Source organism: Rhamphochromis sp. 'chilingali', assembly GCF_963969265.1.
Source record: "Rhamphochromis sp. 'chilingali' genome assembly, chromosome: 15".
NCBI lineage: Eukaryota > Metazoa > Chordata > Actinopteri > Cichliformes > Cichlidae > Rhamphochromis > Rhamphochromis sp. 'chilingali'.
This window is the reverse complement of record NC_137942.1, coordinates 34,989,368-35,008,630: the sequence shown is the minus strand read 5'-3', so window position 1 is coordinate 35,008,630 and position 19,263 is coordinate 34,989,368. Positions and strand designations below refer to the sequence as shown.

General features: G+C 42.9%; 1 protein-coding gene across 1 annotated transcript in view; it reads right to left on the bottom strand.

Annotated features, from left to right (window-relative positions):
- Positions 1 to 19,263, bottom strand: part of LOC308410888 (uncharacterized protein) — a 176,358-nt gene that overhangs the window by 32,894 nt on the left and 124,201 nt on the right. Inside the window, exons 2-6 of the mRNA XM_080904549.1 lie at positions 4,144 to 4,181; positions 3,022 to 3,142; positions 2,836 to 2,937; positions 2,432 to 2,548; positions 121 to 199 (exon numbers count right to left, since the gene is read on the bottom strand). Coding sequence (XP_080760675.1) covers positions 121 to 199; positions 2,432 to 2,548; positions 2,836 to 2,937; positions 3,022 to 3,110 — 387 coding nt within the window. The 5' untranslated portion in view covers positions 3,111 to 3,142; positions 4,144 to 4,181. The remainder of the gene's footprint in view (positions 1 to 120; positions 200 to 2,431; positions 2,549 to 2,835; positions 2,938 to 3,021; positions 3,143 to 4,143; positions 4,182 to 19,263) is intronic.

Sequence of the window (19,263 nt, the reverse complement as noted above, 5' to 3'; positions counted from 1 at the left end):
CAAAGTTTGTTTTCTTTTGGTCATTTAGTCCACAGAGTCCTTGGTGTTCTGAAAGGGACCTATAAATAAATGCATTATTATTAATATTAATAATAAAGTAGTTGTTGTACATGTACAGACCATAAATATGGAGTCCAGCTGTGTTTGATGCTGCTGGGCAGACTGACCACTGGGAACCTCTGAGCTCTGCTGCTCCACTCTGTGGAAGAACCATGAAGGATTAGATCAACACAGGATAACGATCCAGGAGTTTCTGCTCAAATAACTTCATCTGAATCAAGTCTGTCAAGTTTTAGACTCTCAGATTCTGAAGATATATTTTCTGTTTTCTATGAACTTTCTTTCATCAGTGATGGAAGTGATGATGCTGCAGAAGCTCAGAGGAAACTTTGAGAAAACTGTGATGAACCATCAACTAATGCTCTCAGGAGGCCACAGGTCCCTGAATGTAACTGTGCAGTAGATTCAACGAGTGTTTGAAACCTGACCACTTCCATATGTTTTCATTCTAACACAAGAAGTCCTTTTCTCATTGCTTTGATTTGAGTTTTCATTTGAGTTTTCCGAGTCTCGTATTTGGAGTCGAGTCTAATCAATGATCTGACAGAAGAACATTAAAAAGGAGTTACCAGTGCTGTCAAAATTAACATGTAGGGTTAGGGGTTCATCTGTTATCATGATTAACATGATAACAACCTTTAACACGACACATCTGGAGAGCAGAACGACTCAAAATCCCTGAAATGTTTCTATCGACGCACTTCGAGCAGTTTGTCCGAGTAGAGTTACCTTTGCACACGTGCAGATGTGCAGCACATCTGTTAGTGACGGCAGCTGAACCAATCAGCTCAATATGGAAGATGACAAACACACACTGACCTCCCGATGGAAAGTTTGAGTATTAAAAAAATAACAAGACGGACCAGCCGACCAACATGAAGGATTCTGCACATCGTGACAGAAGGAATTTTCTTTTCACCGAAGCACTTCCAGCTTAAAATATCACAACAATGCAAAGCACTGATGACACAACTGCCAAGTGGACAAACTGCAGACCTGTTAGTGTTGTTAATAACATAGTTTTGGTTCCTCGTGTCAAAGACTTGAAGAAGAGTGACAGAGAGTGTTAGACTGCTGCAGGATCAGTGCCACCTCCACAGACCGGTGAAGAAAATGATTGTTTGACAGATGGGCTCAGATTCAGGATCAGCTGAGGAGTTTGTGGCTGACAGAATCCTGCAGGTACAGAGCAGAGCCCATCATTAGCATGCAGGACTGTCCCTGGGGGGGTCGGCTCATTCAGGAGGTTAATCAATGTTTACATGTTCAATAAACATGTTAAGTGTGTAAATTTGCCCTTTTCTCTCGAGTCTGTTTGCTCATGAAATGAACTTTGATTCGTTTACATTAAAAATGATGTTTAATGGTGATTAATCCAAATGAATCCACAGTAACCCTGTGATGAGTCTGATTAAACATTTTCATTAACAGCAGTAATATAGATGATATATTATTATATATTAGTGCACACTTAGCTTTTAGTATATATGTTTGTTACAAAGTTGTATTTACAGCAGAGAAGCTGAGTTAAAGACTGAAAACTATTCAAAGTCTCTTTGAATTGAAGCGTTTAACATTCTTTGTGTTTATTCTGCATTGACTTCATTATATGGTGTAAACGTCTGTTACAGGCTTAAATATAAAGTTGGAAAAATGTAACTGCAGCTATTGATCAAGTAATTGTGATTAATCAGGATTAATGACAGAAGATTGTGTCATTAATTAGTCATGTTTTAATCTACTGACAGCACTAGTGTTCACTCTGGTGCCTCCAACTGTTTTACGCCCTTTCAACACCTTCGTGGTCAAAAGTGTACACGCACAAAATCTACAATAAAACCCTCATGCAGCAATAGGACAGACACACAATCCATTTATCTCTGTGTCTCAAACACACACACGTGTATTCAAAGCCTCGATTTGTTCATATTTCATCTGTTGTGTTTTTATCTTCAGCGTTTTCAGTGTTGCTGCATTTACACCAAAAATGTTTCCATTGATGAATCAGATTGATTTGAATGTGTTTCATCCATACAAATCCCTCCCTGGTGGTCACATGACTCTATAACATAACAGGAGTCATGTGACAAGAGTTTCATGCTGTAAAATGTCAAAATGGTTGAATGTGGTGGAGTAAAAATGTGAGATGTCAGCTACTTTTCTTCAATATGAAATGTTTGCAGGGCCTGACAGGAAGTGGACGGACGCTCTGATCACTTCCTGTTTGCTGAAGTGGGTTTTCAGTTGTTTAGAAACCAAAGGCTTGTTTTAAAAGACAGTTTAAATGGGACTGAGGGAACGACGTGTTTGTAGTTTATATCCAACAACATCGAGCAGTTTAATCAAAGAGTTCATGTTGCTAACAGCTCACCTCTCTGCAGCAGACACAGGCTGGACTTTAAAATCAATGAGACGATCGTTAGACCGGTCACTCCTTAAGGACACACAGCTGGGTCCAGGTTCAGGTCCAGCAGGTCTCCCATGGATCCTGTCAGAGAAGAAAAATGTGTTTTGAGAATGAGCAGAAGGAAACTCCAAAGTAGTGTTTCACAGTGTAAGAACAGAGCGCCACCCAGGGGTCATTTACACTGTGCAGGACTATTGATGGTCCCACTGTGAGCAGCAGGAGTTTAAATGTTGGACATGTTTGATAGAAATAAGGAATAAAGGTTCAGTGACTTCCTTTGAGATGCAGTTTAGAGACCAGGAAACATCAAACAGTTCATTTAAATCAGATAAACTGACATCAAAGAGTTCATGTTGCTAACAGCTCACCTCTCTGCAGCAGACGCAGGCTGGGATTTAAAATAAATGGGACGATCTTTAGACGCGTCACTCTGTAAGGACACAGAGCTGGGTCGAGGTCCAGGCTGGTTCCTGTGAATAATGATGCAGCAGTGATGTGAGTGCTGAGCTGTGACATGGAGAAGAGTCATGGACAGTTAGAGATGGTCATCTCACCTCTGAGCTTTGGTCTGGCTCTCATGTTCCCCACACAGAGTGCTTTTAGAGGGAGGGGCTCCCTCCTCTCTGTCCTCACACTGATCCATGCTGCTCAATTCAGCTCACACACACTTTCTACCTGCAGAGGAAACACAAATCATTCATGTGCACATCAGCTGAAATCCTCCTTCCATCATGTGTGCTGTCCAAATATCAGCTGCTTCTTTCCTGCTTCATCTCAGTGTCAGCTGGATGCAGTCAGACAGCAGTGTGAGGCAGAGGAAGCTGCCATCAGCTGCTCTGCTATCAGTCCACTAGATGGAGCCTGAAGCACACACGATGCATTCACTGACACACACTGCTTCACTGTGACTGGAAGCTTCAGTCAGTCCAACACGTGTGAACAACATTTTAAACATTTCAGCTGATCCAGGATTCAAAGAGGATCAGCAGAGTTAAAGCTTCACACTAATTCTTGCTGCTGAGTTTGCAGAGAACTGCACACACACTGATTCACTGCTAATGAGAAGCTTCTTCCATCCAGTAATTCATCATCCATCAGCTCTGCTGCTGCTCTCAGTCCTGGACTCTGATCACAAACTAAAAGCAGCTTTTTAACTCGTGTCTGTAAGAACTCTTAGTGTTAGCTTAGTGTTAGCTTAGCTTTAGCTTAGTGTTAGCTTAGCGTTAGCTTAGCGTTAGCTTAGCGTTAGCATGCTGTGTGCTAGCTCAGCGTCAGAGCTCTGCAGGTGTCTCGTGTGTAAATATTAATCACAGTGACAGTAAAGGAGGCAGAGGGCTGTGACGTCATCACGTACGCTGCGTCCTCTGTGGGCTCTGAGTGAACTCAAAGTACAAACTACAAGTACACAAACACGAACGTAGCTCAGAGTGGCGGACACACTCGGCCTCGTTGGTCCAGCTGTGAGTCCGTTACCGTGAACTATGGAGCGGCAGATTTGTGCTGAACTAAGCTGCACACAGCTGATGTTAGCCAGGAAACATTACACACTGACTTTAATGGAGAGACCGGAAATACAAACACACACAGTTTGTTGTGTGAAGAAATCAAACACGAGCTGAACAAACAGTAAAGTTCCTAAAGACAAACTGTTAAAGGAGGAAACAAAGCAAACTTACAGTTTCTTCACACACCAACAACAAGCTCCACTCCACACCTGGACACTAAACACGGACACACAGGTGAGCTGCTTCCTGGAAGGAGGCGGGGCTCCACCTGAAACTCAGCACAGGTGGGAGGGGCTCAGCTCTGTGTGTGCTGATGTGTTAACTTTAAAAATATGCCGTCTGACTGCTCAGACTGAGTCAGAGTAAAGTTCACATGCTGACGTGTGGAGACATGAAACCTTGTTGTAGCTGCAGGTGTGAACACACTGATCCCAGATCAGCTCTGCTGTATTTGTAACATGAACATTTCTGCTGCAAAGCTTCAAATGTTCAGCATGTTTCTCTGTTTCCAGTCTATAGATCCAGTCACACTTTCTACCTTCACCTGTGCAGTAAAGACTGAGAGCAGAGCTGAAAGCAAGCGTCCAATCAGTGAGCAGCATCAACACCTGAGCTTCATTCAGACTCTGTTATTGAAGATGTTGTTGGTACAAAGTTCATCTGCTGCTCACATGAATCCATGAAAGATTTATTTCACTGAATGTTTCTTCAAAGCTCATTTCAACCTGTTGAAGTCATGAATGAAAGTGCAGACTGAGAGTGGATCACATGATGTTTGAGGTGTGTCATGTGACATGTTCAGTATTGTCACACATGTCTAGATTGTCCCTGATATCATAACTGCTCAAACACTGATGATTATATTTGAAGAATTATTCCTGATGGCAGCAAAGTTTGAATAGACTACTTGCACTAGGGCATGTGACGTATTTCCGTTTCCAAATAGTACCGCTTGTGCGTTTCCGGTACGTTTGCTTATCTATCGGTAGCTATGCTAATGTCGCTTCAGAATGAGTATAAAAAGGAAAGTATTTAAAACAGAACATTTTCAAAAACAGGAGAAGAAATACTCCGAGCATTGCTGTGTCCCACTTTGTTCAGCTTCAGCCAAATTTAACGGCATACTAAGTTTTCATGCCTTTCCGACCCATTCCGACTTGAGAAGACAATGGCTGGTAAATATACGCCGGGATCATTTCACGATTACCTCTCACACCAGGGTCTGCTGCAGACACTTTGCCAGTGATCAACTCATAGAGCCAACAACCCTCGATGGTCGAAGGAGGCTTATTAAAGGTGCTGTACCAACACTTTTTGAGTGGAATGGCTATAAAGTTGAACCACCGCGGCGTAGTGTTTGGGAGAGAACGGAGCGACGCCCTGAACTAGTTCCTCCTGACGATCAAGAAGAGCACAGTCTTAACAGTGTCTAACAACAAAAGTGACATTAGTTAAGAAAACCTCAACTATAGTTTAGGACGACATAAAACACCGTTTAAGAAAACATGTAATGTAGAGAACTGACATCAAATGAAGGACATAGCGGAGTAACGTAGTGTTTGCATTTGACGTTAGCTAGCGTTTCTTTGTCAGTTAATTTACGTTTTCTTACCTTCGTAGTTGTGTATATATGATGCAGCATATAACTTAAATCCTTTATCTAATTTGCTGGCGGGGGTAGTCGTCACTCTGCAAATCCGATGAACATCGGTGATGTTCAATTTTGGGAGCTCTTGTAGGCAGCGAGTGTAGAACGTCGCCATGGTTTAACCGCACCGGAAGCACTGGAGCAGGACTACATAGAACGCGGAAGTGTTAGTGCAAGTAGTCCATGGAGCTCTCTGTCTGTGCTGATTTGTCGCCCTCTGGAGGTCAAAGCACAAACTGCATGATGTCACTGTAACCACCACAGAGACAGGAAGTGTTTTTATGACTGAAACACTGAAATGATGCTAACGGCTGTCGTTAGGCTCACTGACAGCAGTGCTGATGTGTTCATGTCAAACACTGGCTCAGGTCAGACTCCTTCATCCTTCTCCAGCGTGAGGCCGCCCTCAGACCCACAGGAGCTCTGACCTTTGACCTCCTGACCCTAACCATTTTAGTCTTGTTGCATCTTTAAATGCAAATCCTGTGAAATGGTCAGGGGCGGCTCTAGAGAAATTTTCTTAGGGTGGCAAAATCAAAGCCTTTTTCCCCCAAACACATATGCAGGTGGTTACATGTGGTTAAAATGATTCAAATGCAGTAAGTATGCACGTTTTTCATATAAATATAGTCTATAACTTAATTATTGTCTGTACCCACATGATTACACACTTTAGTTACATGAAACATGTGAGTTTTGATGTTATGTACTGTACAGCCTGTATATTAAATACATATGTAGCCCAATAAGTATAAACTCCAGAAAGCTACACAACATGGGGCGCTTCATTTACAAACACAAGTCTAACTTAAGTTTCACTGTTTTTGTTAGAAAACAGTCACATTGTTACAGCTTAAATTACACAAAATGTCAGAAATCTGCACTGTCATGAACAAACATGTAAACCTCATTTTTCATGATTTGTTGGATTCACCCTCTGAGGTCTGAAATACAACCGGACATTTGTGACTCCTTTGAGTTTACGTTTGTATTTCACCCTCAGATTGTTTCATTTTATTTTTTCCTCCTCTTGCTTTGTTTGGTATCTTTTCAGCTCAACTGAATTTAGTTGTTTTTTCACTGACATACTGCATTAGTATTACTATTACTATTAATGTAACTATTACTGATCTGAAATCACACAAAGAACCTAAAATCCTAGCAGTATTTTTTACTGTAAAAAAACCACAGACGTGTTGGGTAAATGTTTATAACTTGAAATGCAAATATAAATTGTACATTTTGTAAACAGATACAACTATTTATCTAAAAATGCAGCCAATACACCTGCTGTTTTTTCATTTTCTACAACCATTTAAAATAGCACTCACCTTCCTTCATTTTCACAGTGTAACATCCACCCACCTGTGTAAAATCAGAAATTCCCATGGTGTTGTTCAAAATGTGCTCTGGCACAATCATAAGCATCGCTTGCTGCTGAAAACAAGAAGAAAGCCGTCCTGCTATGGGCTGAACCATTTGTTAATGTGGAGGGGGGGACACTATGGAATATATCCAGTTCTAGCATTTATATTCACTGCTGACTGTAACTACGCTCAAACTGTTAAACTTATTTTAATAAACAACACTGTCATATGCAAAACTGGGGTGGCACTTGGGGTGGCAAGGGATCATTTTAGGGTGGCACTTGCCACCCCATGCCACCCTTCTAGATCCGCCCCTGCTGATGAAGCCAACAGGTTCGCTTCATCTGCAAAAAGCAGATATGAGTTTCTGAGGCCACAGTCTTCTGTGGCTGAAGGGGAATCAGGGGAAGCCCTGGAGGAGTCCACCACCCACCAGAAACAGGTCTGAGCTCTCACTGCAGTGGTAAAGGGGCTACACAGCCCACATGAGGCTGAGGGATGCAGCCTTCTGTCAGACTGTCACTAACACAGAGAAACACCCGTGTACACTCATACTCATGGGCACATACACCAATCAGCCTAACCCCACTAACTGCTCGTCTTTGGACTGTGGGAGCCAGAGAACCCAGAGAGGACCCAGACATGGGGAGAGCATGCAAACAGCTTAGATGTTGGATTTGAACCCAGAACCTTCTTGCTGTCAGGAAACAGTGCCAACCACTTTTCCACTGTGCTGCCTGTTTGACTCTGATACACCCATTTTTGAGCTCTTAAAAACAGCCCTCCACACAACAGAGACAAACCATAAAGGACTTTGTGGCTTGTAGCAACCAAAGAAAGTTTAAGGTGCAAAATAAAGAGGTTGAAAGGAAAGTAATAAAGATGTAATTATAACAGTAATGTTGGCTGTGTATCACGTGTGGCATGTCATTGTGGGGCTGGCCTCTGTTGGGATTGAGAATATGTGATGGCGGGGGCAGGGTTGGTTACTGGGGTTTATCCTGATCTCCTGTTTAGTGGAACTGTGCTCCTTTGAATCCACAGCACTAACCTGGCACACACACATAAAATGCATCATTGCTACAGAGCACAGCAGGACTCATTATGAGTGGTGGGGCAGGCTGGATGGTGTTGAGGAGTCGTATCGCAGTGACATTGGCTCCCCTGCTTCACTCTCTCCTGCCCCACTAATGCAACTCACTAATCCCTCTGTCCCCTTTAGGTGGGGCTCACGCTGACAAGATAAAATAAGCTGCACGACTGGTGGGTGGGGGCTGTGCTGTCAGCCCCCCTGGGTCTGCTCCTCTGTGATCCTCAGTGGGCCAGTATGCCTCTCCTGGTAGCTCCATGGGGGATGGTGTGGTGGGTTGGTGGGTGCCATGGCGACTATGTGCGGACTTCACATTTTTGTCTGCTGTGACAGCTCCTTGATCTGGGCGGGGCCAGTGGGGTGTGGGTAGGTCCTTTGTGGGGCTTTGGACGTTGCCTGAATATTGTCAGGCAGCTGGGTGCTGTGCCTCGACCCTTTCTTCCTTTGCATTTGTGGTTTGGTGCCATAAATGCACAACATAGAAGAGCCACCTCGACGGGACAACACTCAGCGGTTCATCTGTCTCTCTTCCACAGCATGTCTTTATCCTGTCTTCCTTCTCTCACCCCAACCAATCACAGCAGATGGCCCCGCCCCTCCCTGAGCCTGGTTCTGCTGGAGGTTTCTTCCTGTTAAAAGGGAGTTTTTCCTTCCCACTGTCGCCAAAGTGCTGCTCATAGGGGGTCATATGATTGTTGGGTTTTTCTCTGTATGTATTATTGTACGAGCTACCTTACAGTATAAAGCACCTTGAGACGACTGCTGTTGTGATTTGGTGCTGTGTAAATAAAACTGAATTGAATTAAGAAACAACTCTTAGATTCCTCACATGATTCTCCTGTATTCCTACGGGACGCCAAGGTAATATAACATGGAAGTGTGTCGCAGTGCCTGGTGGCCACATGTTACCCATAAACTGTCAACCTGACCGTACTGTAGCTACGGCCAAAGACTAGTTAAAGATTAAAGCTTTTTGGGGGGTTAAATCTGACATAAAGAAAGAAAGAATAACATTAAAGTCGATTCTTTTGATCACTGTGGTTCTACTTTGAGGATATGACGTGTAAAAACCCTCAGTTGTGGCTGGTGGATCTCACATTCCTGGTCTTTGTAATTCCAGTTCAATGAAGCCTCATTTTCACCTTTTTCCAGGTAAATTTTCCCAACTGTTCTAATGTCCATGCTGTGGCATTGTCCCATCATTTGTATTTCCTGTTAATGGATTTTTAATATGGTCTGGGAAATTACTATATATGAGTAACTTCCTGTTGTATTGCAGCTTAAGGCCATTGTCACTGAAATAAAGCCCAAGTTGTAATAGTTTGCATCCAGAACGAGGAAAACGAAGAAACCCAAACACTGCTCAGTGGATGAGTCCGTCCTGGAATAAATACCAGGACAAAACTAAAAAGAAGAGCTTGTTTCCTCGAAGCAACAACAGAAAGCTCTTTGTCTCTACAGATGTTTCTGGGAAACACGTTAACAATATTTAAACATTTGTTCTTAATAAACGTTTTTACTTAATGATGCTTTATGATATTTCTATCTGACCTAATGCAGCAGCGTATCCACATGAACTCTGCAGTGTTTCTACCCAGAGGCCACCGTGGTCCTTCTTTACTAATGCTGAGGGTTTTCTCCCAGCCGTGATAGCCTTTGACAGGTAAACTGAGTCATTCCAGCCCAGTGCAAAAATAACCTCCCTGTCTGCTCTTAACTTCACGCATCGATGCTAAAACGTTGCATAACTGAACCTGCAGACTGTGATCCTGTAGCTGTCGAGGAGAGGGCTTGATGCCGTCCATCTTCTGCTCAATTAACAACGCCTGCAACCTTTTGAGCCTTGGTCCTGCTACAGTCACAAATATAACATCATCACTCTTTATTTGATCCACTACACTGCTGTCATTTCTCTGTTATGGCCCCACAAGGTCACTGAATCCCCCTCAAACCCACAGCACATGTACAAGTTTTCAAAGCGGTGTTCTAATCTGCTTCGAGCTTTCATCATTTTAGCCAGCCCCTCCGATCTTCTCCAGGTAAACACTACAAAGAAAGAGTTCAGTCTGCATAAAACATCTTGTGCATGTCACACGATACAGCATCCACAGCAGTATACACTGCAAACAGCAGAAGCTCTTCCTTCTTAGCCTTCGGTCCAGATGTGATGATCTCCTCCTGCTTTTGGTTCAGATCACCTTTCTCCTGAAAATCTGAGCTGGGCTTGACAAACCCTCAGCTCAGCATGATATAAAGGTAGCTCTTCTAGTGTATTTGCCATCTCCTGAGCTGTCATTGTTACCATCTCACATTCTTCTCCAATCCATGGTTAGGGTGCTGCTCATAGGGGGTCAAAGTTCAGAGGAAAGTTTGTTCAGCAAATGAATGACAATAAATCATACATGTTTGCTGATTCACAGGTTAACAGCCTGGAGGAACAGGGCTGTGTCGTTCCTGTGATGCGATTCAGCTTTATTTCAGCCACTCAACAAAACAACATTATATTATATTTAATATATATTAAATATGTGCCAACTGATTCAGTACGTTTCATGTAGAAATATGTGTGGCAACTTTTTGTTGCAGCAATGATCTCAAAACACGGGGGGGGGGGGGGCTAAGATGAATGTCTGCTGTGAGGACAGGGGGTGTGCATGTGCTCAAGTCACGTGACACGTCATTTACGCAACATTTGGTCGATTTAAAAGTTACAGTGAGATAAAATCATGTTATGGATTGCACTCAGTATATTGTGCCGACATGGTGAGATTGTGTCTGTCGAGCCGAGGAGAGCGTCGCACAATGGTTCAAACTCAAAATCTTACCAAGTATATTTGTCTTATTTCTAGTCAAAATGATCTCATTACACTTAAAATAAGACACAATCAGCTACAGGGCAACATTTCAGTAAGCTAAAGGAACTTGTTTCAAGACAGTGAATCTTGAAACTAGAGAAAAACTAGAGATTTTTCACTTGTTCCATTGGCAGATTTTTTTCACTTATTTTAAGCTAAAATATCTTGTATTAATTGAAAATAAAAAAATTTATAAATCAGTATTTGAAAATAAATTATTATTCCATTAATAAATACTTCAAATCAGAAAAAAAAGAAATAAAATCTCAATAAAAACCTCACATCAAAAATCCTTTTCCTGTGTCGTCTCATGTCCAACATCTGTGTAGGCAGAGTGTAAACACAGAGGCTGAATGGCCTTTGGTATAGGTGCAAAGCTAAGACTGTCTAACCAATGACAGAGCTCCTTACCTCACACCGGCTAATTTGCATTGCTCCGGGATTTTGGAAATTTATCCATTTATTCATTATGATGTGGTTCAGCATCATAATGCTGAACCACAGAAACACACACACACACACATATATATATATATATATATATATATATATATATATATATATATATATATATATATATATATATATATATATATATATATATATATATATATATTAGGGGTGCAACGATATTCGTATCGATATTGAACCGTTCGATACAGTGCTTTCGGTTCAGTACACATATGTATCGAACAATACAACATTTTTAATTTATTTCATCAACTTTCCTTCTGCAGATGCTGTCTGTGTTGAGCGCTCAGTGGATCTGCGTTCGACTACTCCGCCTAGGCTGCACTGTCGAGCACAGATCCACTGAGCGCAGTGCAAGCTAGCGAGACAGAAGCTAAGCTCCTTGCAACATGGCAAACTGAACCTCCCCCACCCTCATTCAGATCTGGCCTTTGGAACTATTTTGGTCTTCATGTGACGTATGACCCTGAAGGTAAGCGCGTCATGGACTAAAGTAAAACAGTATGTTGGATGTGCCACGCAATGCTCAATTACATGGGTGGGAGCTAGTGTGTTAGCGCAGTTAGCTCGTTAACGTGTTGACGCCGTCCAGCCCCACGCACGGGGCGATCCGCGGTCGCTCGTTAACGGAGATTTGCCGTGTTGTGGCGTTAAGGTCATTTCAGATTAACGCTGACAGCACTAGTGGGAACACAACGAATATGACTGCACATTTACTCCGACAGCATCCTAGTGCAAAGACAAGTGGAAGCCGACAAAAACAACAAGCACCATGCTACAAACTTTACCCGAGTCATTTAGACAGCCGTTAGCACAGGATTCTCCTTATGGGGACCTGATATGTTTAATATGCTGCTGAGAATATAGCCCAGAAGAAGCGTATAGTATAGCTTTTATTTTGAAAGAGACATTTCTCTGTAATAAACTCTCTTTTCCAAAGATGAGCGATTCCTCCATCAGATAGATTTATTTATTTTTTATTACTTTGGTGTTTCAGCAACATTAAATTTAAAAACTGTACTTTTGAGTTAAAATATATATTTATAATTTTAATAACTGACAAATTAAAAAGGCATGAACATTTTTTTTGTATCGAAAAAATATCGAACCGTGACACCAAAGTATCGAACCGAACCGTGAATTTTGTGTATCGTTGCACCCCTAATATATTTGTATATATGTGTGTGTGTATTTATACATCAATCCATTTTCTTGCTTATGGAGTTCAGGGCCTGGGACCTACTCCAGGGGCCCGTTCTTCGTACGTCGCTTACTACATCCAAGATCAAATGACACATCCAAGATCAAATCATCGCGCTAACCGTGAGCTCGCTAATCCGGTTCCCCGAACACACCTGCTGTTGACGATTACTACAGCTGGACGCAGGAATGTGACATCACTGGGTGTCGTAAAAGGGGCTACGCATCGATAGTAGAAACATTGATCGGCAACCCGCTGATTGGTCGGCGAAAATGTCGAAGGAGCGCGCTCGGTATTTTCCGGCAGCAGAGCAAGAACTCATGAGTGAGGGATTTCAGGAGTTTCAGAGTTTAATTAAAACGCAAGAGAACACTGCAAAGGCTGCAAAAGCAAGGAGAGAGGGCTGGCAGAAAGTTGCTGACAAATCAAACTCGTAGGTAATTTAATAATAATAATAATAATGGATTGGGTTTATATAGCGCTTTCCAAGGCACCCAAAGCGCTTTACGATACCACTATTCATTCACTCCCACATTCACACACTGGTGGAGGCAGCTACGGTTGTAGCCACAGCTGCCCTGGGGCAGACTGACAGAAGCCAGGCTGCCATATCGCGCCATCGGCCCCTCTGGCCAACACCAGTAGGCGGTAGGGTAGATCTATCATATGACACTATATTGTCCAATATCATATGGCATTATATTATATTATAATATGTTATATTATATCCCCTTTCACATTAGAGCCACAACAGGACCCACAAGAACATGGGAACAAGTAAAAGTGGAATACAGGAGTATTCTACAGAATGGTAATATTTATCTCTTAGATTGCTTTGCGTCTCTTGGCAAGGTAATACTGGCCTGTAATACTCTGTTAGTTTGTTTATAACAGCAACCAAGAAAAGGGCAGAGGAAAAAAAGACAGGTGGTGGTCCTGCACCCCCTCGTCAACAAGTTGGTTAAGTAAATAATACCCTCACGGGAATATCGATATCTCTCTATGAGCACACTGTCGCGCTGAGCTAAAGGATCCTGTCTATCCCGCAATATACGCTGAATTCTGAGGACTCTCCTTATCAATCTTGCACCTTCCGCAATGGGTTGGTCGCGTATACGGACAGGACATGGCTGCGACAGGCTTCCCAAATCCACCTTCGCTTTTATAGCCGTGGTCTCTCATCTTGATTACACGAAGTAATTTACAATTACTACTCTGAAATATGAATTACATCTGTAATAATCACATACATGTAATAGAATGTTAATAGTTCATTTCCCTTTTTTAGGAAATGACCTGTATGTATCTGTGTGACATCAATAAAAGGATCAAGTGCTGCATTATCTTTAGTTACATTGATGTTATTTATTTATGGTGAAACAGTGGTAAAATATCGCTGTTGCTTTCGTATAAATGAAGCGGACATACCTGCGTGGCCGCGATCTAATCCTGTTTACATAAAGTAAACCTGCTCCCGAGCAGGTTTACGCTTACGGCTCTGTTGCTATGACAGCAAGTCCCGGATGAGCTTCGGGGAACCGACTGATCCAGGATCACGCGAAATCGTCAACAATCTAATCCGGCTAACCTACTTAGCGAGGTACGAAGAACGGGCCCCAGGTCAGCTTTAAGTGTTTATAAACATGAACATTATGAACTCATGACTCCCTTGGGAAGCCTATGGTTTTTCATAGGCAGGGGATATTTGTTTTATCACAGTTCATTACCAAACAGAGCAGGGTTCTAGTTGATTTGTGGCTTTTAGGATATTATGTATAGGTGTGTAAAAGTGGAGTGAATATAATTACAAACAGCAATGCTAGTGGAGTGATGACAGACAGGGCGGTTGGGGGGTGGTGAACAGTTTGCCAACAGTTCTCCCCTGTAGAGAAGGACATCTGCCATTTCTTTTTCCTTTTAGTCAAACAATTCAGGTAGTGATGAAAGAAAATCAGACTGTGGCAGTGCTTCCAGCAGGTAACGGAGTGATAATGCAGAGTTTTTACTGCAGTGGACAGTCCCTAGTGTGACCATCGCTGGAACCAACCAGCTGATTTACACCATGGCAGCAGTCACCAGTGAAGTTCTTGGCTGCAACATGAACAATCTCAAGTAGCAATGCCTCCCATGGAGAAGGACACTAAGGCTAAACCCTTGAGGCGACTTTTGTTGTGATTTGGCGCTATATAAATAAAATTGAATTGAATTGAATTGAAAGACCAAGGGAGCACGAAGGGATGTTAGCCAACTATCAGAGCTGCAGAAAGGTGCGATGAAGAAGGTGCCTAAGAAGTACAGCAAGCTCCCCATACCTGAGGCCTTGGAAACTGCCAAGCAACGACTCAAAGCCTTGGCCAGCCGCTTGAAGGGACCATACCAGAGAGATAGAAGGCAGGAGAATTAACTAAGAGTAATCTACAGTTCAAGGTATATTCTCAGTGGCAGGGGGACACTATGAGAAGAGCCCCACCAAGGCTGGAGATGGAGCAATACTGGAAGAGCATATGGGAGTAGGATGCAACCCATATGGAGATGCTCTGTCGCCGCTGCTGTTCTGCATAGGCCTGAACCCTCTCAGTGAGGTCTTTGACAAGACTGGCTACAGATGCAGACTACAGAATGGAGCAGTTGGATCAAACTACCAGAAGGCAACATTGAAGACATAGAGGACAGTTACAAGTACCTGGGGATCCCGCAGGTGAATGGGAACCATGAAGAGGCCGCCAGGAAAGCTGCATCCACCAAGTACCTGCAGAGGGTCAGGCAAGTCCTGAGGAGTCAGCTGAACAGTAAGAACAAGATCCGGGCCATCAACACGTACGCCCTGCCCGTGATCAGGTACCCTGCTGGGGTAATAGGCTGGCCAAAGGAGGAGATAGAAGCCACTGACATAAAGACAAGAAAGCTCCTTACCATGCATGGAGGGTTTCACCCCAAGTCCAGCACCCTGAGGCTGTACGCTAAGCGGAAGGAAGGGGGCCGGGGACTGGTGAGTGTCAGCACCACAGTCCAGGATGAGACAAGGAACATCCAAGAATACATTGGGAAGATGGTCCCAACTGACCGAGTGCTCAGTGAATACCTCAGGCAGCAGAAACCCAAGAAAGAGGAGGGAGACGAGGAACCATCATGGAAGGACAGGCCCCTGCACGGTATGTACCACCGGCAGATAGAGGAGGTGGCTGATATCCAGAAATCCTACCAGTGGCTGGACAAAGCTGGACTGAAAGACAGCACAGAGGCACTAATCATGGCAGCACAAGAACAAGCTCTGAGTACAAGATCCATAGAGGCTGGGGTCTATCACACCAGGCAAGACCCCAGGTGCAGGCTGTGTAAAGATGCCCCAGAGACAATCCAGCACATAACAGCAGGGTGCAAGATGCTAGCAGGCAAGGCATACATGGAACGCCATAACCAAGTGGCCGGCATAGTGTACAGGAACATCTGTGCCGAGTATAACCTGGAAGTCCCGAGGTCAAAATGGGAGATGCCCCCAAAGGTGGTGGAGAATGACCGAGCTAAGATCCTGTGGGACTTCCAGATACAGACGGACAAAGTTGTGGTAGACAAACAGAAGAAGACGGCCGTAGTGATCGATGTAGTGGTCCCGAACGACAGCTGCATGAGGAAGAAGGAACACGAGAAGCTGTAGGGGTACCAAGAGTTGAAAGAAGAACTGAAAAAGATGTAATTTCTTACAAAGAAAGACATTTCTTGAACCATTTGGCAGTGTTCAGCCTTTTCTCCGTTTCCCTTCTGTAACAATGATTTCTTTACAGCCTCCCAGACAGCTGTTTGGGAATCACGCTGTTGCAGAGATGCTATTGTGCCTGTCAAACTATGTTGTCTTTGGCATTTTGTAAGAAATTAAATGTGTTTGAGAGCACAGTTTAAAAGATACAGTTTAAAATTGGTTCTTTGCTAAGTCTGTTATGTACGTGCTAGACACAATACTGGTTCATCCCTTGACTTGAGTGCCTTTTTTATGTTTCAGTGATCAATGGCTTAACAAACAAAAACATGCTTCTGAAATGCTTGATTTTCTTTAGGATTGGTTAAACTAAAAGACGTTGACAAGGAATTTTAAGGGTTTTAGGAAGCATAAAACCGAAATCAGTTGTATTGGATACGAGTATAAATGAGTGCTTAGGCTCATGCAAGAAAAAACATCTTAGACAGGATATGACAAAACGTACTGTGATACAATTCTTCATTACTACAGCTCATTGAGTGCTTTTGTAAAAAGTCAAATCTGTGTGCTCCATTAAACCCTGTAGAAGTTGTTTCGAATGCTGACAGTGGACAAACAAAGTTGTCATTTAGCTTAAACATTAACAGTAGAAAAGGCCCGATAGGAATCTAACATCCTTGGAATCAAGCTGTGGGAGTGAGTTTTGAAACCTTTCTGTAGGACTGCTTTAAACTTGCCTTCTTGGTGATGTGTTGTCTGATGTCTTGTTTGACTTGAGCAGATTCTTTACGTGCTTTAAGTTTCTAACACATTTGCTTTAACCAGTAATTGAAACTGCTGAGTAGGAAGTACTAAAGTGGGTGTTGAGCATGTTGGGTGTGTTCTTATTACCTGTTTCGATGTTTTCTTTTAATTGAAAGCGTTTCATGAATATGAAATGCTTCTGCGTAATGTTAAACGTTATAAAATATTCTTATGATTTAAACTCTGTATTCATGGCTTATTCTTTCCTGGCCTTTCCTGTAAGCACTTTTATGCTCGGTGGTAAAATATCACAGAACAGTTTGGCGAGTGTCATACCGCCTGGATTAGTGGCTCAGCTGGTAATTCAGAGATTTATGTAGCTGAGTTTGCTGTGTCATGCTGATTTGGGGAGACTGGACACAGACCTGAGTCATTCTCTTCTGGGTGATCACAGTGGTTACTCTCCTCCCTTCCTCATCTCACCCTGCAAAGAAATCTTTGTTGTTCTGCCTTGACCTCTTCCTCTGTGTTAGTTTGCTGTCCTTTCATTAGCTAGCATTAGGTCTGTCTCATTCTCCTCTCCTCCATGAATTTATCCCCACTAATCCCATTACATGCTTGTCCTTGTCCCACATTTATCAAACATACTTTTTAAAATCAAACAGTTAGAAATGACATTCATTACTTCATTATGTAACATGTCCCTGTGATCTAAACAGCCTGTTAGCCCTCGGAGCACATTTAAGTAAATTGAAATAATTGTGCCGATAAATTGGATTTGAAAGCTCTTATTCTAATTTTCTGTTTTGATGATATTTGGGATATGCTGTTTATGTAGAACAGCTAAAACTAGTTCTTTATATTCCCATATAAATGATAAACACACATTATTTACAAAACACTGCCCGGTGGACGCCAAAGGACGGCCTGTTTTGATTATGCTGGGATCTTTTTGGAGCGCACATTTTTGGTCTACGATCAAAGCTGCCACACCACGCTGGATTAATCTCCCAGTAGCTGAGTTTATGAAGTCATAAGAAAGGAATGTCCCACATGTTCCTGGTGTTACACCATATTTGGACTGGGACACCTTTGCTAACCTCTGTTGCTCAATGACACACTGATTTGAATCTGGAGGTGCTGGCGACATATTTGCAGCAGTGTGGGTTCACAGAGGCTGTTTGGACTCTGAGCATGTGACACACCAGTAGCGTGCCACACTGGGCCTCTCGGGGTGGCGTACAGTGTCACTGTGTGTGTCTATTTAAGAGTTTGTCGTGTAAATGAGGACAACCAAGATATGTGAAGTATAGAGTGGTGTACCACAGTGACAGGTTAATGTCAGTGTGTGAGTGTGTGTAGCAGTTTGTGTGGCCAGAGAAGGTCAGCAGCCTCCAGAGGACAAAGCGCTTGTGTTCTTCCACAATCACCCGTTTGATCAGACAGATCATTTGGCATCTGTCAGGCTAAAAACAACAACACAACATGAAACCAAGCATACGCTCTGCAGTCCTGCAGCTAACTCCTGACAGTCTGTCTGCTGTAGGCTGAAGAAATCAGGGGCTCATTCATCTGCACCTGTCAGCGTCTTTATGCTAACAATAGATCAAACAGTATGTGTCCACAGGATGTGTAATGTTGAAGGTTACCGTACATCCTTATCTCCAGCACTGAGAATCAGTTATCACTGATCGCTGTCTCTGCTTTGTTTTGACATATTTCAGTTGCCTCACTTTATATTGTAAGGTAAATACCCTACAACATTACAGAGAAGAAGAAGTAATCCCAGGCTCGGTGAGGGGCAGCCATCTGCCGTCACCAGCTGGAGGTGATGAGTGGAAGACTCGATAGGCCACTCTTATTTTCATCCACTGCTTCGTTACCTCGACACGATGTTTTGGATCATCGTCATGCTTGAACATCCATCTTCATGGGACGAAGGTTCCTCGTCACAGTACGATACGCGCTCCTGTCTATTGGCCCCTCCATGCAGGGAGGTCATCTTGTGCTCTTAGCAGAAAAGTGACCCATGTTTCCACCGCTTTACTGTGGGGGTGGTGTTCTTTGGTTTTTAGTGATTGTAAAGAAGTTTTCACAGACAAACCATCACAAAAAACCCATTAAGTGCCAACATAACATAAACCTGTAGTTTTAAAAATAAATAACTACGAATTTTCAAAAACTTCTTAACAGAAAATCTGTTTAAACAAAAAGGTTTTGA